The sequence below is a fragment of the Plutella xylostella genome, chromosome 23, assembly GCF_932276165.1.
Source record: "Plutella xylostella chromosome 23, ilPluXylo3.1, whole genome shotgun sequence".
NCBI lineage: Eukaryota > Metazoa > Arthropoda > Insecta > Lepidoptera > Plutellidae > Plutella > Plutella xylostella.
Genome location: NC_064003.1, coordinates 7673722 through 7698979, shown reverse-complemented (window position 1 = coordinate 7698979; position 25258 = coordinate 7673722). Strand labels below are relative to the sequence as shown.

The window sequence follows — 25258 nt, the reverse complement described above, 5'->3', positions numbered from 1 at the left end:
AATAGTGATGTACCTATGTAGCAAAATAATCGATAAATTTATAGTTTATTTTACGATAAACAAACCACGATAACTCTGCAACAAGCCGACAAGTTCTTAAAAATTTACTTTTTACCGGACGATACTAACTGCTACCTTTTCCTCCATAGGAAAGCCAACTTATACTCGACAGACAAATTCAATTCAAATGGTTTAATCGACGTAAAATTTTACAATTATTTGTCGATAACTAACAGTACCTATACATCGTAGTCTCTAACTACGATCGTTTAGTAGTCGAGTGAATATACATATTTTTTTCATTCGTTATAAATCTACGAATCGATTATGAAATGAATTTCATTAGCACATCACTATTGAATGAGTAACCATAGACAATTTCCATTGATTTTTTATTAGTATGACCAACTAGAAAAAAAAATCGTTGACACATCTCACACATTCATCATAGCTATCTCAGAATAATAACAGCCCCGCGCAATGTGGTGCAGGAGCCCCATGCCCATGTCTGAGTATAAGCATCTACCAACTTTGAATTTTTTTCTACTTTGGATGAAATAGGTATATGAAACTTAAGCTGGTCCAGATATGTATCATGATCGCATATGTAGACGGTTAATGATACGCGATCTCGATACGCCGTTATGATATGGCCCGTCCCATGATGTCGAATCGGTTTTTGTCCGATCATCAAAGGAATTTTGACTAATGTGAAGATACGGATAAAGAGGAGGCGTCCACAACTTGATACAATACGCAGATACCGTACGGTGATAGGATCGGGCAAAGGATACATGTGTGGACCCGCTTTATGAGTTAGCCCACCATTATCCCCGAGATGAAGGTAAACACGAGTTTACTTTTTTCAAGGTAGGTGTCGTTTAGTAATCTGTGCTATCATTAGTAAGATGGGCCTGTTCATGCACTTTGACATGCCTGGATTCACATCACACCACATACATAATAATTAGAGAGCTTACAAGAGTAATACCTATATTGCAAGTTTGATCATATAACTTTATTTACTAAACATACATAAGTATTGAAATAAACATCTTAAAAATTGTAATAAAATATTTATAAATTTACGAATTTAATTAAATGTGTTAAGTCTTACATTATTGCTACATAATTCAAGAATAAGACATCTGTTATTTTTTCATACTATTTAAATGTATTGTAAACTGATAAAAAATAGGAACGAGTAATTAAAATGCGTAATTGAGCATTGACATTTTTGATGATCCACGGACTAAAAATATTTCTATAATTTGTGCACTCATTTATAGATCACATCACTTAATTTCGATTATCCATATAATTGATTTTATATAGCACCACGATTTCTTATGCATAACATCTTAAACTATAGAGATCCTTCATTGGATACTATTTTAATTAAAGTATGAAAGTTTCTACTTATACGATATTTACAAGTAATGGCACAGTGAATAATGCTAACGATATCACAGTGCCAAAAACTTAGCGCATAGTACATATAGCAATGACAAATTAAAGTACATGGACTTACTTTGTTTCAAAGTAAAATTGTATATGGGCTTGGCCAGTGAAGGCTAATTGCAGATTGCAGCACCATGGCTTTATTAGAATATACCCGTTCATTAGTTGACTCAGTTCAGGACCCTGGCAGTAGGTAGGCATCATCAGAAAGCTTTTACATTACAATTGATTTATAAAAATGTTTAAGTTTACCGTAAAATTTATTTTGAATTTAAATATCAAATAATTGGTATTAAATATAAAGTATTACATTTTTGAAGTCCCCTTGAATTCAATAAGTCCTCCTAATTTATATGCTTAAGAATATCATATGGTGGGTAAGTACTTGTAAATCTAATACAAAAGCAGAACAACCTTACTTTAAATCAACTAAACTTGGGTTTTAATCTGAATAATATAATTAGACCGCATGTCGGTAATAAATATATCATTAACCAAAAAAGGCACCGTATTTTAGCATCAACTTAAAAATATCACAATGTCTTTTAGAATAGTGAGCAATAATATTTCGTTGTATCAATAGATGACAAAGAAGCGATTACTCATTAAGTAAAATAAAGAAATGCACATTGAGAGCAAGAGGTTACTTAAGTAGAGTAATATTTGTTCATAGTTGCAACTGGCAGTTGAAATTGCTTAAATTGATCCATTATTATAAACGCATTGTACTTACAATTATTAAATTTGATCTACAGATAATTAATCTATACTATAAAATATTACATTCGTATACAATCTGGCTTTGATTGAACAAAATGTTGGAACATGCACATATATTAATTGATTTTCGCATTATCCCCAGTCTTACCCTCTTCTAATGCTTGGATCTAAAGAAGATTTTAGTAATCTCTAATTGAGGGTTAATGTCCAATCATTCCAAATTCTACTATCCATATCACTTTCATTCCATGCACCTTTCCGCATAAGTCTTCGCCCGTTCAATAGAACTTTTTACTTAAAATGGTTGCTATAAGAAAAACGCTAGGCTATGCCATAAGACTTTAGGCAGCCAGCTAAATGCGTGTGGCAGTGTGTGCTATGAACAGTTATTGGGTTTCATGACGTTCATAATGTGGATATGTCCGGGGTTGTCCACGGTGACGAAACAGCAGAACTTATCGTCGTGACACAGCTTCTTAGCGTTCATTCCTGACAGCTTGATGCACGCTAGTATCTCCTTCCTCTTCGAGCCTTCCTTGCAACTGTGAAAAGAAGATGCTGGAAGTTAAGTAGTGTACTATGTTTGACCGTATTTGCAGCGGCGGTGTCGCGATATCCTCTATCTGTCAAGACTCTTACAACTACATTATAATCTGCCAAAAAGCGGCATGTACACCTAATATAATAACTTACCATTTATTCTTCCAGACCGCCTCCCAACAGCCGTGCGCGTTTTGATCCCCTTCTCCAAAGAAGTAGTTGTTAGGTCTGTTCAGACTGAGGTTGCCGAGCGCCGTGGTGATGTCGTTGCGGTTGTCTAGCGGGCTCGCGAGCGGGGTTAGCACGTTCACGCGTGTTCTGGGGAATGAGGTTTATATTTATTATAGAAAATGGTAAAATTATGTAATTAATTATGATAATGGCTGAGGAATGGGGTTTAGGTTATTGAACGGTAGGGTTAGCTGATGGGGAAATTTGAGGACAGAGTATTGTGGTGTCCTTCGTAAAAAGTATATGTTTAGCTGCTAGCTAAATTACGGGGTTTGATGATGATGAATAATGATAGATTATTGATCTTGCCCGTTCACACGTGTTCTGTATGAGGAATGGAGTTTGTGTACTTGAACAGTAAAGTTAGCTGATGAATTAAATGATGAGGTCTCATTGTTTTGTTGGACTTCACAGAAACACAACGCTAACAAACCTCCAAGAATTCCTGTTCTGCGAGCGCATCTTCATCAAATAAGTCACATTCCACCACACGATTTCCGTTGCCATGGTAACCAGCACCAACGGGGGTTGTTCCTCATCCACACTAGCACTGGAATAGTTCAGCATCGGTTGTCCAACTACAGGCGACTGGGCGGTACTGTTGCTTCGATACAACTTGTCGGGGACGGGAGAGAAGAAACAAGTCTGCACTTTGGACTTGTGGTGGCGGAGGTAGTACAGCTGGCACTTGTTAGGCACGTTCCATATCTGGAAGGAGAGATAAATTGAAAACTCCTAGATAGTTTTCACGAGGGAATTATGTATAAGCTACATTACTAGAAAGAGTCATAAATCGGTAAAAGAGTGGTGCATTGTAGACGACCTAAGAAAGGTATCCGGTAGTAGCTGAAAGAGGAAGCCGCAGACAGTTTTGTCGCGCTCCTAAAGTGAAGACTAACTGGAGTGTTATATTTATGCCATCGGCCGCCATATTGTTTTTCTTTCATGAAACGAACAGTAACTAAACTAAGAAGGTGAGGTCGCCACTATCTTGTAGTTCACTTTGTTCTCTATAGCGGTGTCCATACCACGACACTCTATAGCGGTGTCCTTACCACGACATCGCCCGAGTCGAGCCCGAGTGCCAGCACCAGTCCGTCCGCAGTGAGGTCACACGACACTATCTTGTTGTTCACTTTGTTCTCGTGAAGAGTACGTAAGGACACGCCAGACTCGTCTTCTCTTAGTTGGAATATCTGAAAGAAAATGGGTTGTTGTTAGCTCTGTATTACGCTAAAAGGGTATGGATCAGGTATAGCGGTGTTCCACAGGGATCATTGTTAGGTCCTCTACTCTTCGTAATGTTTGGACGACCATGAGGTTTAGGAGATGAATGTGATCTAAAACTACAAAATAATACTCGCGTATATAAACATATTCACGCATTTCTTGGTGATAAGCGCTAGAGAATCCAGATTAGGGTTCGTCACCGTTGTGAAAGGATTTGCCAGTTAGCTATCAGTCGAGGACTGCTCAGGGTGCGCCGAAAGTATAATATTTATAAGGTACAATTGAACGTCACTAGGGGAGGCTCATTGCCTCGCGGCGTACATAAGTCCGTCAATTCGGACTTGATTTGTCTATCTCTGTTTTTGTTAAATTTTTACAGATTATTTTTTTGAAACAGAGCTAGTAACTAACCTGGAATTTCCCGTAGTCATCACAAATGACGAGTATATTCTTCTGGAAGGCAGCACAGTTGATGAAAACATCAGATTGCCGGCCGTTCAGTACGCAGATTAACTTCATCTCGGAACTCCATAGCTTCACCTGGAAAATTAAGATTGTTTAATTATATACCTTTTTGAATGTATGCTTTGTTGTAAAAAATATATGTATAGTATACATCAGTTGCACGAGGAATAGGTACAAAATTACATTGTTAACTAAACTACTACGCTCATCACTTAGGTATGTATGTATGTGCTGTAACGTTTCCTAGGAAACCGTGAGGTAACTGAGCGTCGTGGGCCGTACTTACAGAAGGAGGCAGGGATACTCACTTATTATTGTGGTAACAGTAAAACAATGTACCTAACCATAATACTACCTCACTTTCTACCTAATAGCTGTGTTTAAAATGTACTTATTTATGAGTGGAGCATGTTGATGATGGATCTGGCTGCCATACCTTTTGTCAACACGCAACTATGTTCACTGCTACTGTGTGATACTGTGTCTCATTGTTCTTGTTAAACTATCATACCGTGGCGTTGCACCCTACCTACCGCGACATTGTCCTCTACATACCGTGGCGTTGTTGCCTACATACCGTGGCGTAGTTCTCTACATACCGTGGCGTAGTTCTCTACATACCGTGGCGTAGTTCTCTACATACCGTGGCGTAGTTCTCTACATACCGTGGCGTAGTTCTCTACATACCGTGGCGTAGTTCTCTACATACCAGGGCGTTGTCCTCTACATACCGTGTCATTACTCTACATACCGTGACATTATTCTCTACATACCGCGGCGTTGTTCTCTACATACCGTGTCATTACTCTCTACATACCGTGGCGTAGTTCTCTACATACCGTGGCGTAGTTCTCTACATACCGTGGCGTAGTTCTCTACATACCGTGGCGTAGTTCTCTACATACCGCAACATTGTCCTCTACATACCGCGACATTGTCCTCTACATACCGTGACGTTATTCTCTACACACCGTATCATTACTCTCTACATACCGTGACATTATTCTCTACATACCGTGGCGTAGTTCTCTACGTACCGCAACATTGTCCTCTACATACCGCGACATTGTCCTCTACATACCGTGACGTTATTCTCTACACACCGTATCATTGCTCTCTACATACCGTGACATGGTGCTCTACATACCGTGGCGTTGTTCTCGACAGTGAGCACGCTGGCGGCGGCACAGAAGCAGCGCACGAGCCCGCTGCCGGCGCTGAGCCGCGGCCGCTCGTGCGGGAACAGCCGCTCCTTGGAACTGTCTTCACTGCCGCTGTGGGACACTGTGTCGGGCTGGCCGTTCTTCTTTTTGTTGCCTGGAAGGGAAGGTTGGTTAGAATTTATATTGTTTAGTTTGTAGGTATTTATAGTTAATTAATAAATTCTTTAGTACACTTGACCCTATCTGAACATAAATATTCTTCCACCCAAAGGTTGTCTTGAAAAAATCGCTTTTAGTGATAAGACCGCCTTTTTTGTACCAATGTGTTTGTATTTAAGCTTTGTATAATCTATTCTTGTGTACAAATAAAGAATATTCTATCTATCTATTCTATCTAATCCGACTAGTGTAGTTATAGTTCCGAATGGTGTAGTGGTTAGTGACCCGGATTGCAATCCCTACCTGCAATGTAGCAATTTTTGAGAAATAAGCAATTATAGTACAATTTATACCACGTGCTCTTACGATGTAGGAAAACATCGTGAGGAAACCTGCACATCTAGATTCTAGACCTGTAACCTAAGTGCATTGTACTCATAAACAAATGGGGATACGGCTTGCAAATTATCACGTGAGTTAAATTAATGTACAGCGAAAAGCGGGTGGCTCTGAGTACCCGTTCGGGGATAATAGTCGTAAGCATATGCATGTATTCTATAACAAAAACCCACACCATCACTCACCTTGAATATCGTTCAAGATTTCCTGCGATCCCAGATTCATGCTGCCCTTCTGTAGCATCTCCAGTTTCCACTCCCCGTCACTGGCCAGCCAATACGCCATCAGACACTTGTTTTTACCCGCAACCATCAACAAAGTCGGCGTGACAAAGCTTAGGTACTGGACTGTACTAGCCACGTCTGTGATAATTTTTGTCTCTTTGGAGCGTAGGATGTATTTCTTGACAGTGCCAGATTGTAGTCCGTATATGACGTATTGGTTGCACGGGGAGAGTTTAACTGTGGTGATTTTGTCGTCCGATGTGCATGTTATTTCTGTGAGGACTTTTCTTCCGCGGATTATCTGAAAGTAATATAAATTTCTTGGGTACCTGCATATTTTTTATCTCTAGCTCGTGAAAATCTCGACAAGCTTAAATGATAAATTCCGTATATTCAAAATATATTCTAGTAGGAACTACACATGTATGAATTACTGAATAACATAGGTTCATTTGGAAGTACGGGTGTAATGTGTTAAAACTGTTAAAAGATACAATAGGGGCGCGCTATTGGTCTATTTTGGCATTGTATAGCAGATTGCCAACCTTATATTATACGATTTATGCGTACCATTTGATTTTATTTAGTTACATACAGAATTTTATAACGGAGTTGATGAAAATAAAATTATTATAAACTCACTCACCTGTATATTATTCTTGTCATCAACAACGGCCAACAGTGGAAGACTGCCACATTCATCATTACCATTGCAAATGCCTTTCAAATTGAGCGGCTTCAGCGAATGCCGATCTAGACTCATAGTCTTCTTCGCTGTCCTTTTCTTTTCCACTTCGTTGTATGAGATGAAAGACTGGTGTCGTTTGGGGGTGGAGCTTAGGCTTTGCTGGTCGCTAGGGGGCGTGGCGTGGCCGGAAGGTGTTACTGGTGACACGCTTGACAGAAAGCTGACGTCGAAGTTTGTGGTCAAGCGGACTTTTCTGTTGGCAGAGTAAAAACAAGTGAACTTGAATTCTGGGGGCTATTCCCAACAACCCTCTCAGTCCCCCCTTTTCGGCTTACTATATATAATGTAGGTACCAGTGACTCCAGTGAGCCGGTGTGTGTGTGTGTGTGTGTGTGTGTGTGTGTGTGTGTGTGTGTGTGTGTGTGTGTGTGTGTGTGTGTGTGTGTGTGTGTGTGTGTGTGTACCTGTGTCTCCTCGTGGACATGGCGACGTAGGCCGCGTCCAGGTACCACACCTTGACCGAGGGCTCCACGGAGCCGGTGTGTGTGTGTGTGTGTGTGTGTGTGTGTGTGTGTGTGTACCTGTGTCTCCTCGTGGTCATGGCGACGTAGGCCGCGTCCAGGTACCACACCTTGACCGAGGGCTCCACGGAGCCGGTGTGTGTGTGTGTGTGTGTGTGTGTGTGTGTGTGTGTGTGTGTGTGTACCTGTGTCTCCTCGTGGTCATGGCGACGTAGGCCGCGTCCAGGTACCACACCTTGACCGAGGGCTCCACTGACCCGGTGCCGGTGAGCAACACGTCCGAGCCCGGCACGAAGTCGTCGTACCAGACTTCGCTCACTCCCATAGAAACTACGTTGCTAAGAAAAAAAATGATAATGAGATTAATGAGCGTTTTTTAAGGTAAGTAAGTAGATATTCTTAAACATATGGGGTGGAGCAGCAAAAACACGATTCCTGGATTTAGAACGTGCACAACGCAGACTTATTAAGGTCATGTACTTCAAAAATAAACTTTTTCCTACTAACCTACTATACGAAACCTGTAAACTCCCTTCCGTAAGGAAACTTTACATAATATCAACTGTTCTCAAAGTACATAAAACATTACCTTGTGATGTTAATATCACCAAAAAAAGAAGAAAAGATAAAGCAGTACGGATTCCCGCTACTAATACCACTTTTGCGAGCATACAGTTTAACAAACGCTCAGCGTATATCTATAATAAAATAAATAAATATACTGAAATATATGACAAACCGTTTTATGAAGTCAAACATATACTATCTAGATGGCTTCAGAATAAAAATTATGAAGAAACTGAGGCACTACTGGAATATGTAACCTAATATCATCGCACACACATTCACCCACACACACACACACACACACACACACACACACACACACAAACACACACACACAGACGCAAACACTTATAAGGCAGTATGTTAATTTGTATTAATATGTAACCATGTATATTTCTTTTTCACTCACATATACCTACCTACTTCTATCTAAAACTACCAAAATTTGCTTAGATTTACTTAATTCTAATTATAGTATTTTTCTTCTGTACCTACTTTGGTTTAAAATATTACTTAACGTTATACTTACCGAACTGCTGTAAAAAAGTAGGTAATAAATACCTAAACTGTCGAAATTTGAAATTTCATTATGTTAGATTTAATTTTAAGTATAGTTATGTGTTGCAAACTATTGTAAACTGTTGCCCGTAGTGTAATAACTATATGTAGTTACCCAAATGCTGTTATAATAGCAATTAATTGCTTATTTGCACTAACTGTTAGCTAAGGAAGAGCGGTGCTTCCTGTCACAGGCTCTGCTTAAGGCTGTCACTAAAGCTGGAAGAAAATCAGAATCTGTCAAATCTAGTGAGGGGGGGTTGAGGTATGCGGGGCGTTCTACGGACAATGACATGAAATTTTAACATAGTACTCGAAAACATAAAAGTGAAGACATGCCACTTTGTTAAAAATATACTAAGTAAGTAATATTGTTTTGTGATACGAAAATATTTATTTTTATTTGAAAGTATTTTTAATATTTAATAATTAATTATATATAAAGTCGTACCCGTGCCGATATTTATACAGGTTGTTGCAAAAAGGGTTTAATACTATGCCGAAACCTACGTGTGCAGCATGTTATTGATGTTATTTCTAAGCCAGGAAATGAAATCAGAATGTAAAAAAATCGCGAAAATATTATCAGAGTTTAATAGTTCAGGGTGTTGTATTAAACTCTGCCCCCGTGTAATAAAAAAAGTATAGTTAGCCGAAAGGGCGTTACTCAGGCGTCACTCTGAAAAACTTTTATCCTACGTAATTTTTTATATTCATGAAAAAAACGCTTCTTCATATTCTTCTATCATCACTTTAGATCGCAAACATTGTAACTCCACTTTTCTCGGCGAAAAGTACTCTTTGGTGTCAATAGAAACGTTTTTTGAATTCACATGTTTTCCTCTTTATTCGAAAAAAAAAAAACTGTATTCCGCATTTTACCATTTGTTTTCCTCTAAACCCCAAACCGTGATTTTTAAACAAGAAAACTTAGTAATTATACCCTTTATTCTCATATACAACGTGCGATGTAGGCGAACGTGAACGAAAACTATGCAATAAGCCTTTGTTTTTATTACTACTTTAGTAAATTACAATAACATACTCAACAATGTTATTTTTTTTTTTGCAATGTTATGTTGTTAAATTAAGATCTAATATTTTATTAACATGAAGTTACTTTCAACTTTTTTTTGCATCTATGCGTCGAATCACAGCATGACGGCTGCTGCAGCTTCCTGGTGTCCTGTCCTCCAACCAATCCCACCAGTACTGCAGGTTGCGTCGAATACGAGCCATTCTCTTCGACTTGACAAGACAGGTGCTCCCGGAAGGATCATAGATCGCACGGAACCCGTACCGTATAGAGGCAACGGACTCCTTTGCAACAGCCCCCCAGATTCGGAAGTAGCCCATGCACTGCATGGCGAGCACAGCTGCAGCAATTTTTTCGTAATGAATCATTGGGATGTCATCCCCGAAGGAGGCTCTCAGCCTACCTCACGACCTGTGTGACATTAGAAAAATGCACTGTGCTAACGCCGTTTGCGAGCTTGATTTGCAGGACCGCGTTGTATGCCAAGTTCCACAGCAGAGGGGTCCAAGACCTACCGCTGTGGAACTCCGCAACTGAACTTCTTCAGTGAAAACAAACCCTCTCTTTTCGCATCCTTAATGTACTTGTTAGACACGTATGACCTCTGTCAATTTTCTGCAGATAAGAAGACAAGTGATGGTATACAAGAGCCGCCCTAAAGGTTCGCCCTCTAGGGGATAGTGTTGAACGCGGTTACTATTTTTAAGCAAACAGCCAGCGCAACAACTCGCCCGTGGTTCTTATCCTGCTCCGACAGTGAACGAACGCAAAGTATTGTACCCACTATTCGAATCCGCATTTCGGATGCCAAACTGACTGTCCGAAAGGTCGAAACCGTACCACCACAGAGGTATGACTCGTTCGAAGAGCTTATCAGGCTCTTACAGCAATCAGATGTGTCGGTACACTGAAAGATAATCTACAGGCCTGCTTTATTTATTTAGGAGCACTAATGGCCTCCTTTCAGTCATTGAGTCACTGGCACTCAGGCTGCGGTTGAACAGGAAGATAGACTGTCTAAACAAATCATTTTTAGGCTAGTTAAAAAAAACTTTAGGTGGGTAGTATGCCAACTAGAACTACAAATAAAACAGTATTTTTGTCTCCTCTAAAATTTGGTCACGAGGAGTTACGATGATTACGATCTAAGGTGACGCTGACGATATTTTATACAAGGTATTGAAAAAAGCGTATAAAGCTTAGCCAAAAGTGGATTTAGGTGCCATTCTGATCCACTTTTCTTCTACAATTTTGAAAATTCACGTAACAAAACCTTTTACATAGAAACTTATTCGATCACGTGACTTTTTACTATAGAGACCGAATTTATTTTTCGAGAATTTCCAAAACTTGGAGAACAAAAGTTGTTCAGAATAACCCCTGAGTCAAACCCTTTCGGCACAGTATACCCTTTTTGCAACATCCTGTATAGGTAATATCAGGTTTATAAAAGACCTGGGCCTGTAGAGTGAGACTCGGCATGGGGAGTCATAATTTATAGATCTTTTAGGTTGCAGTGGCGAATGGGCACTGGTAGCCCTGCCCTTTTCTATAACTATAACTATAGGTAATTTTATGGCAATTTAAAAATGGTATAACATTTATCTATTTGAAAAAATCATTAAAAATATACATTACCTATCAACCTAATTTAAAAAAAAAATTCAGCCCTTACTTTAAACTTATAACACCCCTCTATTTCCTTCAGGGGTTAAAAAACCTGTGTATTTAATATTTTCTTATGAGTTTTTTTTTTAAAACTAGGCTCTTACATAGTTGTACATAATATTATGCGGTATTTTATTCCACTTGTAACGCATTAAATTCATAGCTACAGTAAACATTTCATTTTTTTCATGGCGAGATACAGTCGCACTTAACCGCTTTTTTGCAAAGCTTGTTAAATAGATTTAAAAAATTATGTAAATTTTAGATCTTCAATTTTTAAAAATACTTACTTATTTTTAACAACCTGTAGTGTACAGGCTACCACATCTTAAAATATATATATTTTTAATTAACTACGGTTTTTGGTTTCAAATTTAAAACAAATTATGAACTTACTTTTCAACACCCTGTATATTGTGTAGCTTACCTACCATACACAACCGTTAAAATAAAATAAATTACCCCTCAGAATATAAACAGGCTCGCGCTTTGGCATACTGCATTGACCGTATAGTTCTTATTCGGAGAATCTAATAAGTGTCATTATGTGCAATGTTTACCTTTATCTATGCATCTGTAACTCTATAGTAAAAAATGTAAACAAATCGAAAAGGCGAAATGTTTTCTAAGAATTTTCGGCTTTTCTGCATCTAAAATGATTAGAAAATTAACTTTCCATAGCAAATGCATATGTATTATAATACTTGTAGTCATAATTTGTTGATTTAATCAGTTTTTGTGAAATATTTGATAAAAAATAAAATGGCGTGGGTATCGCTCCTAACAGGCCGCCACCAGGGCGACGACTGAAGAAATCTGAAATCTGTCACGGTGTCATCATTTTTAAACCGGAATTTATTAGTTTTTTGCAAAAAAAGTTGACTTCTGGTCCATTAAATCCAACTCTTTAAGGTAACTTTGTTAAGAATTTAATTACCTACACATACATATAAGATTCCATGAAAATGGGCCCTCTGATTTCGAGGGTTTTTTCATAATAAGTCAAAAAATGGCAAAAGACATGGTGTGTTTGCAATTTTTTTTAACATACTTATTATAATCCTGCACCAATTTATAAGCAACTAACATGTTCAGTATACCCTCTGCTACAAAATATATTTTTATCAATGTGATAGAAGCCACCGTTTTTCCAATCTAATCAAGTATATCAAGCCGACTTTAGCATTTTAGCTTTAGGGATCCCCTTAAAAGGAGGCACCAATCACGGTTAATGTATGCATGTTCCTATTTATCGCAAATAAACATTTTTGAATTGAATTTTTTTGAATTGAATATTCTTGCAGCTGACTTGGGCACTTTGGAAATTGAAGTTTGTTGTAAGGTGGGAAAGTAGAGTCTCTTGAGAATTTGGTTGCTATAGTTAGTTAATGAAGGTCCGAGCCCGGCACGAAGTCGTCGTACTAGACTTCGCTGACTCCCATAAAACAGATGGCCGCCATTTTTTTTCATATCATGATGAATCACTCTGGGACCTCTAACATACCTGACACATGTTCAATACTATAAAAAGTGTTATGTAAATAAACTTACCCTCTCCTATTATCCAAATCAAACACATAAGTGTTAGTCTTGAGATCGATGCAGATAACGCGACTGTCATTAGTCGATATGAACAATAGCGTCCCAGATTTGTTCACAATGGCCGATATAAAGAGCAGATTCTCTTTTATTTCGTTACTGGATATGATTTTCTTGCTGGTAAATGTGTTGTAGGCCATCGTTGAGTACGGATGGATTTTGAACTGATGTTCTAGTACTTCTCTTTCGTTTAGTACTAGGAGTCTGTTGGTGCCTGAAAAGATAAGCTAGAGTTAGGATTTGGGTTTTTTATTTTAGGAGTTTTTTTTCCGATTAATCGATGTTGGATTTAATGAAACTAAAAATGTGATTAAATATATTAGTATTACTTACCAGGAACATTCAAAATATTCATAATAGGAATATTCTCTTCAAACGACATCAGTTTCTCTCGCGTCCTCATATCGAACACTTCCACATAGTGTGTAGAATTCATCACAGTAACCGCCATCAAATGTCTATCATCATTGGACGGAATACAAGTTATGATTTCCTTATCCCTTTCGAAGCTATCGAGGACTTTCTTCACAGTTCCGTCTATGCCGTATAAGATGATCATTTTGGTTGTGTGTGTGATGATCATTTCTTCGTTGTTGGCCCATCGGCAGTTGATGAAAGGCCCGAGTTTAGGGTAGATAGTGACGGGTGGCGGTGGCGTGTAGTTGTCGTATAATATGCTCTCTTCTGCCTCTGTGATTAGGGGATAATGTTAGTTGGTGATGGGTTAGTTTTTATTGGAAATTAATAAATCATACGAACAGTAGGCAAATTTTGATATACTTTCAAATACAACCTAATTTTCTGCGATTCTTAGTAAATCATGAACATAATAAATCCCTATCCAAATTTCATAGGATACTCAAAGCAATGAGCTGTTACAATCCATGTAAAATGTACATGTAAAAACACCCGCATAAACACATCACTTATAACAAAACACAATAAATACCTTCTTCATCAATAGTATTGCTATCGGACAGGTCATGTATATCGTTCTCTAGCTCATCCATGTACCATATCTTCACGACTCCGTCACTATTCAAGGCAGCCACTATGAGCGCGTCTGACGGACACTTGGCCATCCACTTGATGGGGTCTCCGGAACTGGGCAGGTCTTTCTTCAGCTTGTTTGTCGGGATGTGGAATACCTGGAATGTTTAAGGGTTTTGTTGAGGGGTTTCTTGTTGGAGATAATGTGTGAAGGTGTTGTGGTTTTAGGCGAGTGAATGAGTAGTGGTAAGCTTAGTTACTTTATTATTAAAATTTAATTATTGTTGCTACATTAACAATAAAAGAACAATACAATTTGTGAGTGCCAAAGATGAAGATAGTAAAATTAGAATAGTTACAGATAACATAAAAATACGGTCATACGAACACAATATGACGAAAGTCATGGTTGTTGATGTAGATCACCAGTGATATGTTACAAATTAAAACATAAAATTTTCTTATACGCATAAATACAGAGATGTGTAAAGTAAATTTTCGGTAAGTTTACACGAGACAAAGTGCTAGTGGCTCATTAGTAAAGATTGAAAAAATTTGGTCAGAGACTGCATTTCTTGAAAAGAAAATTCGAACTTTTAGCATGAATTATGAAATTAATGAATGAAACCTTTACGCAGGTAACATAGACAATTTTTTCAAACATAACACACTAAGCTATACAAACAACACACAAAACTACTGATAACGTACAAACTTATCTATTCTGGAACAACGACCAAACTGTAACGGTGTTAGCAGCACCTATGTAAGTATAATTATATTACGTTAAAAGTTTAAAAAGTTAGTTGGATACATTGTACAAAGTATGGAAAGTAAAAGTGCCTTGTTAAAATAAAAGTGGTCCCGATAATCGATGATCAAATTACGGGAACCTAGTCCAAACATAAGCTTACCATATTTCAAGGCGGGTGGTTATTGCACCTGCAATAGCGGATTTATAATTCTTAATTTGTAACCATAAGAGATAGTTCTACACATAATTCGTGTATAACACACATATTTTATTGCTACCAAAAAGTTTAACCCTGGTTTATCAGGTGTTATAACCACTATTGCGCTATGACTTTTGGCAATAACCTTTCTGCATACGATTACATTTTTATGTAACTATTTATTTATTAGAAGACCAAAAAATGTAAACGTCAATGTAGTTTATAATGTGTAATGTTACCTTGATGACTCCGGTAGTGGTCCCCACAAGCACATAATCTCCGAGGAAGCACACACAGTTGACAGGCTCTTTGACATCGATCGTCGAATGTTTCACTTCGTCCACATTTTGTTCATGGCTGAAAGAAAACATTTTTTTTCAGGAAGATTAAATAGGATACTTTTTACTTACATACAAAGTGGCGCCTCTAGCGGAAACCATAATAAAACATTTGACCGAAAATGTAGGCAGATGATAAAAGAAAGCGGGAAACATTTTCGCTAACGCAATTGACAAAAGCTGTCCTAAATAGGCAGATTGTTGCAAAAGGTTGCCATTCTGGTACATGAAAACCACACAGGTGAATAGATAGATAGATAAGATATTTATTTACTTAACACAACACATACACAGGTTACACAGAAAGATTTCTAACATTAAGTTTAAGATTACATTAACACAAAATATTATTATGAACAGACAGATAGATAAGCAACAAGTGTATTTATCATTTTAGCAAAAGGGTTCTGACTCAGCATAATACTATGATTATAATTAAATAATCACAGCGCTGGTATTCGGCCAGGACCAATTTAGTGAGTGGGAGTGGAGCCTCAACCAAACACAAATATGTGTGTAGTAAATATGTAAAAGTGTGTTGTGGAACGTTATAGTTATATATAAGCGATATGTTAACATAAGTACTTACAGCAACTCAAAGTAAAGCTCATTCTTGGCACAGTTGTCCTGCGCTATCTCACACGCCTTGCTGTAGAGTATTCCCTTGGACTCGTGTTGCAGTATGCTCTGCACTATATCGGTGCAAGGATAGCGGTAGAGATCGTTGCCGTGAGTGCTCAGGTACGCCTTGATGTGCAGAAGAAGCTCACGATCTATCTCCTGAAAGTATTTAACAATGATTAGTATTTATTGATAAAACAGAGTACAACATACCAATTTCATACTGTGGAAATTACTCAATAGGCGGTCTTATCGCTAAAAGCAATATTTTTTTGGGTGGAGGACAGGAGGTAGATGTGGAAGGAATATATTTTTCATATAAGTGTATTTTTAACAAATCGTGCATAATGCAGAAGCCAATGTTCAGGCTAATTTTCGTAAACTACTTTCACAGTAAAATAGTATTGTTGCAAACATACTAGTGGCGCCATCTACAACTATAATTACGGATTTGCCTCCGTACGGCGTACCATTAAAATTATGAATAGTACATACGTAATCGAACTTACCGAATGCAAACCCCTGGCTATATAGGCCTCGTACTTTTGAAAGTCCGTGATGGCGTCAGCCGGACCCGTCAGTCGCACTTTATTGCCCAAGAACTTCAGATTCAAATACAACCTGAACAAATTCCACTTGTTCTGCAGATCCGCCGTGTGAAATATGTGATGGCCGATATAGAACGCTATATAACCATCATCTACTAACTCCAGCGGACAAGTATCCAGCGTATCATAGTTGTAGCTTTTCAAAAACTCAACGTGCAGCTTTTTAATCTCATCGTCACTCAGACATGTTCGGAGGTAATTCATGATTAGGTCATGCACTTCGTAGCTGTAGTTCCTTAGTTCTTGATTGTAGCTCTCAATGATCAGGGATTTGCTTCGGAGTTGCTTCATGATGACCTCGACGTCAGTGGTTGGTTTGTCCCACAGTTTGCTGAGTACTTTGGCGGATACTTTCACGTTGTCGGGCAGAATCGCTAGCATTTTGAATAGCGGCAAGATGTGCGGTTTGAGAGAGTTGATGCACATTTCTATTGTCTTCATCGGGTTGTCCGAGTGTCTTGATAGGCTACTGCAATGTGAACAAATTATATTTAGAAATTAGATTTTTGTTATAAAGGATGTTTCAGAAAGGGGGTGTTCAGAATGACCCCCTGCGTAACCCCCTTTCGGCTTAGTTGAACCCTTTTGCAACCCCCTGTATACTGTTAAAAAAAACAAGTAAGTACCTTACCATACTCAGAGGTAAGTAAATAAGGTCTGTACCTCGCTCTTAAAACACAAACTTATAAACAAAACTTAAGCTACTTATAAACAAAAACAACAACAAAACTCACAAAAAGAAATCCTTCTTAGCCAGCTTATTGATATAGAAATTCCAATGACTCGTGTCATGAATCAGTCGTTCCTTATTCTCGCACAGTTGAGCCCCAAGCAGCGCTATATGAAACGGGCTTCCTTTGCAGATCTCGTTGAGTTTCCTGGCTTGTCGCGGCAGCTGAGACACGTCGATGTCGAGGCATGAAGCTAGTAGCTGCAGGGATTCCTTCTCTTCGAAGTGGTTTTCTATCTGTAAGGTCATAAGAAGGTTAGGAGCCTGCTCGAGTAACGTATCAACGGAATTTTGTAGGGGCAGTCAGTGAACGACGCTATCCTGACTGGCTGATGCTTTCACCGACATGCTAAGAAGAAGAATACCTACTACAGTGATTTTGTAGTTCTTCAAGGAATCGTTTTCCTATTTTAGAGAATTATTTAAGAATGTACGTTTGTACGTCTAAAGGCAAAACAAATGGCGTTACTGATTATGTTAATGAAGTGTTTGTTAAACAACCACAACGATTAGCATTTGAAAGGCAATAAGTTTGTAAAATTAGTTGCGGGGCCTCAAAATACTGACAATATGTTTATTAGTATATTCCTGTCACAAAACTTAATTCATTTTATTCCTTACCTTAACAATCTGCGGATGAAAATTGGCCACAACGTCCGTATCCCTAGTCGTGACCAGCATCTTGCATCCAATATCGAAGGCGTCCACACATCGCTTCTCATTCACTTCATCAATGACCAGCAGACAGTCTTTCAACGCTGGCTCAGAGAATACGGACTTGAGTGTGTCTTTAAGGTCTTGTCTACACCACTCGTAGCTGGCTAGGGAATGGCTGTCGTTGTTTGAGCCGATGCTGGACATGGATATTGAGCTGTTCATGAAAGTGCTGTCTCGGTGCGTGTACATTGATGACGCTTTGCGGTGGAGCCTGCGGGAGTTAAATAGGTTAGATACGTGATAGGGAGAAGTTTTATCATGATCGAAATGACGAACCACATTTTATAAATAAAATGTGTACCCATTTTTGTAATCTGACTAACACAGTAACCTTGCGAATGTGACGACACTATTACTATAATCGGTCAATGCCCCTATTTGCAATATACTCTTCAATTACTCACCACCTAATACATAGATCTTTATCAAATACATTAAAAAACTCACTTATTCTGTTGCAAGAAGACATCATCCTCACTCTTCACATTGCCCAAGTTCAGCCAGAAGACGACTCCGTTGAAGTTGTTAGTGATCAACTCCGGGTTATTCCTCAGTGCTGCGATGGCCACACACGTTTTGCCAGAACCCGACATGCCGTGGAGAGTCAGAATCTTGTGCCGAGACAGGAGTTTCAACTTGGCTGCCACTTCTTGCTCCTGTAAGGTGGTGGTACAGATTTTAGATTGTACATATAGAAGACTAGCTGTTCCCGCGGGCTTCGCTTCGCCTTAAAAAGATTTCCCGTGGGAATACCGGGATAAAAAGTAACCTATGTTCTTTCCCAGGGTCTAGAGGTATGTATACCAAATTTCATTCAAATCCGTTCAGTAGTTTTAGCGTGAAAGAGTAACAGACAGACATAAACAGTTACTTTCGCATTTATAATATTAGTTAGGATAGATTCGGTAGTTGTTGTTTTGTTATGTTAAGAAGTGTTGTTGGCAAGGAAGGTAAAGGGTATAGTTTTGTGGTTCTCCTTGGAAGAGGACTATGCATAGGAGGAAACAATTGCTGGGCTGATGGTTATGGATGATATAAGCTCTCTTTGGAATATGTAGTACAAACATACCCGATGAATGTGTCTTATTTCTTTCATTAAACAGACTAATAAACTGCATCATGCTAACAACGGTAATTCAGAATAAATTGGGCTAAAATATCTGGTACCATGTCCGCTTGATGAAGTTTATTCATGAGTTAAACAGAGCATTGCAATGTCAAAACAGTTCATATGTGAATCACACCAGACACGCATTTTGGGCAGAAGTAAATTAGCTGGATGATTTGGTTTTATGAATGGACTTTTTAAGATACTATATGGCTGTATTGTGTACGTTAGCAATAGCTTAGCAAAGCTACGAAAATATAAGTACCTAATATGATATGTTTTCCACTAATGGATTTAGAGCTTTATCGGGGCTTACTCCAAGCTAAAACGGAATCATTTTAATGTACTTACTTAGGAATACACCTGTAAATGTAATCAGTAGTTATGACTTTTGTTTTTGGTCGATGTTGATAGGGTATTGACTAGTGTGAGTCACTCGGCATTACGCGATTACAAAATTTTTAGAGGTACATTCCCTTGCTAACTACAGTATTACAATGTACGTGTTGAGAATGTGTACTTTATCAATTAACAGAACAAACAGGCTTTGTTGGAATATACTCTTTCAGTAGGAGCATTAAAATGTTGTACATCCTCCCATATTTATTGTACTAATAAAATATGAAATGGCAATCCCAGAAAGGGATGTAGTAATTATAATTAAATATTAAGTACTTTGTTATCGTTATGAGTAATTATTACTGGTCGGATTTGGACAGGTAGTCATCATTCATAAACACTTATTTGGATAAAGCCAAATAACACTCCAATAATTGTTTAAAAGCCCAACTGATAAGTGATTTAAAATCTATTACTATACTATACTCCAACAGTATGTCTCGTTCATACATTCCGCCTAGACTTCAGACGGACGGAGTTGAGGCTTGACAAATAGGCCGAAGATGGTCAACAAGTCCTATCTCTTCGCTATTAACCCTTAAAAACCCATGCCTACTTCAAATTTTTCATCTGTTTTCCCCCTTACAGTACAGTTCAGAACAAAAGGAGATCCACATTCCTATGCGCCCATTAACGGTTAACAAGGGGCAATAGTCGTTCAGTACTTACCACTTTCATCCTCGGCACATAGTGGTCGGGCAGTCTGGGCACATCCCCGCGGCTCAGACTGTCCTCGAAGCTGTCATTGAAGTCAGGGTTCTTCATGTTGTCTATAGTGAACTTCTCCCACAGCCAGCGGTGGTCCTTCTGTAGAGTGTCCACGAACACTTCGAAGGAATGGTTGGTGCCATTCTGGATCAGGGTGTCGATTAGGTACCGGGTGCGTTCTGCGCGGCTCGTCTGAAAGAAACGTAGTTAGATGAGGAAAGAATGAAAATATTGTACCCATAGTATAGAATAATGTGGAAAGGAGAAGCCTAGTGTGGCTAGATTTCAGGATAATCTCTGGGTTGCATTGCAACTCCATAAAACCACTACCAGCTATCTTTCTAAGGTCTTGGTACACACAAAATGTTTATTTTCACTAACTAAACAATTCAAAACGATTAAACAAGCTGTAAATTATATCATACTTTTTAAAAACCTTTGGTAAAATAAAACAATCAAGTTTATGTAAAGGCAAAGTCAAAGTCAATAAATAATGAAATTACCAGGGTAAAGACATGATCGAAATCCTCTTTGGATATGGCTTCGTTGGTAAATAATTCATCTATAATGTACACTATGTCTAGATCTCTAACTACATCTTTCTGGTGCTGTTGCAGCAATCCTTTCTTCTTTATATCCATTTTTCTAAATCACCACTCATCTAGAACAAGAACAAGATTACATCAATTAATTAAGTACTTACTTTAAACTTTCCATGATGCCAAAACTTATGGCATGCAATGTAGGTAGAATGTAGGTAAATACAATCTTCAGTATAGAAATTCAATACCACTGAGGAACTGAGTGTCCAATACCTATGTTTATAAAATATTTTCCTCAATTGAAATTTGATTGGAAGCGTCTGTGTAGGTACAAATTAGAATTCAAACTGAGTTCACCATGACCTTGTGCCTCCCACATGGGCAGATTTCGGAGATACCTACCTGTACGTAGTAGGTTGCGTTGCGCTTGTCAACAAAATACGCAAACATCTCCGAAATCTTTCAATTATTACATGAGTACATTGACCGCTGGCCGCGAAGGCCGAATGAGACCGCTGATAATGATAACTATACTACCTATAGTACCTATTTGTAGATCTGTTTATAAAACTAAAATAGACGATAAACAAGTATGTATAGGTAAGTACTATTAAAAAATAAATAATACAATACTCTTTATTTGAACCAATAAACATAGAAGAAATAATACTTAAAAAGAAAAAAGGTGGACTTGTTGCAATCTCTTCCAGACAACCATTAGATGGAGAGATTTTAAAAATATGTAGTTTATAGGTAGTTGCGGTGCGAGCGTATTGATAAACCTAAATAAATATCAAAAACACATTCAGATAAAAACAATAATACACCTAGTTTTCTACCATGATCTGTGAAACGGCTGGAGCAGTTTTTGATGAAATTTTGGTTAAATACCAGGAAGCTAGATTTTTTTTTTTTTTTTTTTTTTTAATTGTTATCACTCCACAGACTTTATGTCCGTGCTTTTTGAAGAGTGGTAAGAGTGGTTATGAGATAGTTTTTAATTCTTTTATCTACTTTCTACTCGGTAAGGAAGTTTCATTTATATATAGGTATATATATTCTATCTTTTATATATATATTATTCTTTTTTTTTTTTTCTTTTTCTTTTTTCCACTGCTGGGGGAAAATCCACATGGACACCTGGGAAGAGGACCCAGGTAGTGTCGGGCGTTAACCGACTAAAAACCCCCAGCCGTGTATCTCATTATACAAGATTTTTTTTTCCTTTTTTTTTAAATTAATGGTTTTCAGAGTCACACTTACATTAGTAATGGCAACAAACTTAACAAGGACAGGGCCAATGCCAGCTGTCTTCGGAGAACTTAGTAGACACCTGGCAATGGCTCGGCCCCTCAGTCGTTATAGGTCATGTTTTGCCTGATGTTAGTGTGTGACTCTGTTCTTAAAGATAACTTATTTTAATTGTTAGTTATGATATAATAATCAATAGGTTAGTTATATAAATTATTTTCCCAATTTGACCTATATTTTGCGCTCTTAACCAAAATTATATTTTATGATTTATTCCGCCCCGTTTTGCCTTCTTAACATTTCCCCAGAAAGTGCAATGACCTCTTCGTCTCGATTCTTAACTGCCATTTTTAGATTGTACTCGAGGATGCGTTTCTTTGGCGCTGTTATTGCCGTTTTAGCGAGGTTGCCGATAGCGTCCTCGGTGTCATCCGCATAGTAGGTGCAGGCGGTGGTGTGCCTCGACAGCGCCACTACTGCGTGAGGTATGCTATCGTGCAACTTTATTTTATCTTTTGTTCTTATGATAATAACGGATTCGTACGTCAATCCCTGTGCTTCGTGTATGGTTAGGACGCGTGAGCCCATTCCTTCACCATACCCTTGGCTGGTCAAGGTCTCTTTTTCTTCCTGTGTATGTACCAGGAACAGAGTGTTGGTTTGGGATTTGGGAATTACTGCGTCTGTTAACCTTTTCAGCTGCAGGGATTGGATGCACGCTGTGGCTGCGTATATGCCTGAGTATACTTCCTTTAGGGCGTATGCAACATCCATGGGGTTTCTGTATGAGCACAACAGCTCCTGGGTGATGTTTGCTACCAGTGTTGGGCGATTGTACCTAAGCTCGAATAGGTTCTCTCTGTCGATATATGGTAGCTGATTGATGTCTCCGATCAGAGCAATATCACAGGCACGAGACAGGTGGGCGGCCATTACGATTGCCCCGAAATGGTTCATCAGGGCTTCGTCAATTATCAGGCGTTGGCAACCGACATGTTCTCTAAAGCCGTTTACCAGGACTGATGCCATGGTACGCACCCTAGTTTTGACCATGTCACCAATACGATGCGCTAGCCTGTTTCTTATGTCGATGGCCGCCTCAGTTGTTGTTGTGATAATGGTGTCTTTGCTCACATCGAAGTTATTTATCACCCAGGTTGTCTTCCCACATCCAGGTACCCCGTTCACCCAAGTGATAGTGGGCATCGTCCAGTGATTCCAGTTGGCGTTGATGGTTTCCACTTTTGCTAGGATTTTATCCTCTAGCAGGAAGCTAGATTAACATAATAATATAGGCTACTACTTATACTAAATAAATAAATAAAATAAATAAATAAATAAGGGTGACAGGAAGAGATTACACTAAGTAGGTATAGTGATAAAGAAATAAAATCATTGATGAGTCATATCATAAGCATTGCTAACATGTGTTAATGTTCCCTGTAGAACCTACTATCTACCTATTGGTCATTTATTCTATGCCAAGGGCATACTATTATTGGTGTCATTTGATAAGAAGTTCCTTTTGTGGTAATTTTTTAAAATCATTCAATTATGTTATTACTTATTATATTTGTAGATTTAAATGTTGTTTCTTTGCAGTTACAATAGAATGTAAATGATGAAAAGGAGAGTGAAATAAGCTATATTATTGTTGGAAAGCTGGATATAAGCAAAAAGTTGATAAGATGCTCGAGGAGTTTGTTTCGCCATTTCTTTCCTCCTTAATGACGGGGCCTTTGTGAAATGGTGGTAGAGTGATAATATATTATGACAGTGGACAAATAATTGTAAAATTTTACATCCAATAAATAATATTTCATGTCATTCATAAGTTTAAGCCATAAATGTTGAGAATAATTCTATGTATAGTCCTTAAGCCAAAAATCCTTCCCAAGTAATGTTATTTTTTTGACAACCCATCACTTCCCCACTGCTGTGGCACAGGTCTCCTTCTAATGAAAGAAGGGTTTTAGGCCTAGTCCACCACACTGGCCTAGTGTGGGTTGGTGCTGAAGTGATGTATCACCTGATATTTATAAATAATAATGTTGGCCCCACTCATGGCAGTCACTGATTGAGACTTGATCTGACTGGCAAATCCTTTCTCCACGGTGACCAACCTTTGTCCGGCTGTGTGAGCCTTGCAGACTACATAATATAGTGACAACTTGAGATAATAATGGGCAGGCTATCTAGTACAGAATTACAGTGAGACGGGTACTTTAAGTCTCGAATTCCCACAAGAAATCATTCAAAAAGCTGAGGCAAAACGTCAACAAAACCCAAATTGTCCACAATAACATCTTTACATACATACATGGAATATGTTAGTGAGATAGCAATTTCACAAACTGAGTTTTTTGTTGGTGGATCATTTTGGGTTCACACTAGATAATTATGTACATTGATGTGAGTGCAGTGCAAGATACATTAAATTTTGTACAAGAACTGTATCATACATTTAATTGTATGGCTTTACTTTGCATATAGTCAATTAAAGTAACTGTTAGTAGTCCTAGGAAATAATTATCAGGTACCTAGGTATTACGTTTTAGTTTGCACTAGGGGATGTCTTTGTGCTTAAATAAAATACTGCAATAGTGAATTGCAGGTGGTATAGAAAATTAAACTAACCATACGATAAAATCAGTTCACATTATTGCATTCTAAACTAGTTTTCATAAATAACTTGTAAATAAATGCTTCCGATACTGTGTTGTGTTATTGAGAAGTGTTTTTTTTGTCTTCCGATGCAAGTAACTGACGAAAGTTTCAAAATATTTCTAACACTGCTACTTACCCATTTCCTAAGAGAAGAATGATAATTATTGGTTCCACATCGAAGCCATCAATGGTTATTTATTCACAATCCACATCAAATTAGTTTTTTTCGAAATTAAATTAAAAATACGAGCAAACCAACAAGTGCATACAACAAACAAAAGTGCAATGGTTTGGTTTGTTTTCGATGGACATGTTTGATGCATAATACTTGAACATACAAGGCAATGATTCGTCAACCTATGAAATTAAACGAACGTGATTGGCTGAAAAGTTTTAT

General features: G+C 38.1%; 1 protein-coding gene across 4 annotated transcripts; it reads right to left on the bottom strand.

The window, feature by feature from the left end:
* Positions 1–996: 996 nt before the first annotated feature.
* On the bottom strand, positions 997–25154 carry LOC105383941 (apoptotic protease-activating factor 1). Of its 4 annotated transcripts, none has more exons than XM_048629664.1 (22): positions 24998–25154; positions 20905–21062; positions 20363–20593; positions 18634–18842; positions 18091–18397; positions 17474–17706; positions 16641–17208; positions 16100–16290; positions 15412–15529; positions 14931–14981; positions 14179–14377; positions 13563–13919; positions 13182–13443; positions 7987–8139; positions 7239–7533; positions 6554–6893; positions 5795–5964; positions 4594–4722; positions 4008–4148; positions 3386–3660; positions 2875–3039; positions 997–2723 (listed from the first exon to the last, which is right to left on the bottom strand). In XM_048629664.1, exons 2-22 carry the CDS (start codon positions 21040–21042, stop codon positions 2558–2560), a joined length of 4698 nt encoding a protein of 1565 aa, XP_048485621.1. In that variant the 5' UTR covers positions 21043–21062; positions 24998–25154; the 3' UTR covers positions 997–2557. The 4 variants fall into 4 exon arrangements, with proteins under 4 accessions (XP_048485621.1, XP_048485623.1, XP_048485622.1 ...); XM_048629666.1 differs by lacking the exon at positions 24998–25154 and adding an exon at positions 21346–21402; XM_048629665.1 differs by lacking the exon at positions 24998–25154 and adding an exon at positions 21217–21343.
* Between the last annotated feature and the right edge of the window lie 104 nt (positions 25155–25258).

Coding starts and splice junctions, on each gene's coding strand:
- LOC105383941 (XM_048629664.1), bottom strand. CDS start 21,042: ATGGATATAAAGAAGAAAGGATTGCTGCAACAGCACCAGAAAGATGTA. Junction 7,534..7,986: donor ATGACCACGAGGAGACACAG/GTACACACACAC, acceptor CTCTGCCAACAG/AAAAGTCCGCTTGACCACAA. Junction 3,040..3,385: donor CAGAACAGGAATTCTTGGAG/GTTTGTTAGCGT, acceptor CTCATTCCCCAG/AACACGCGTGAACGTGCTAA.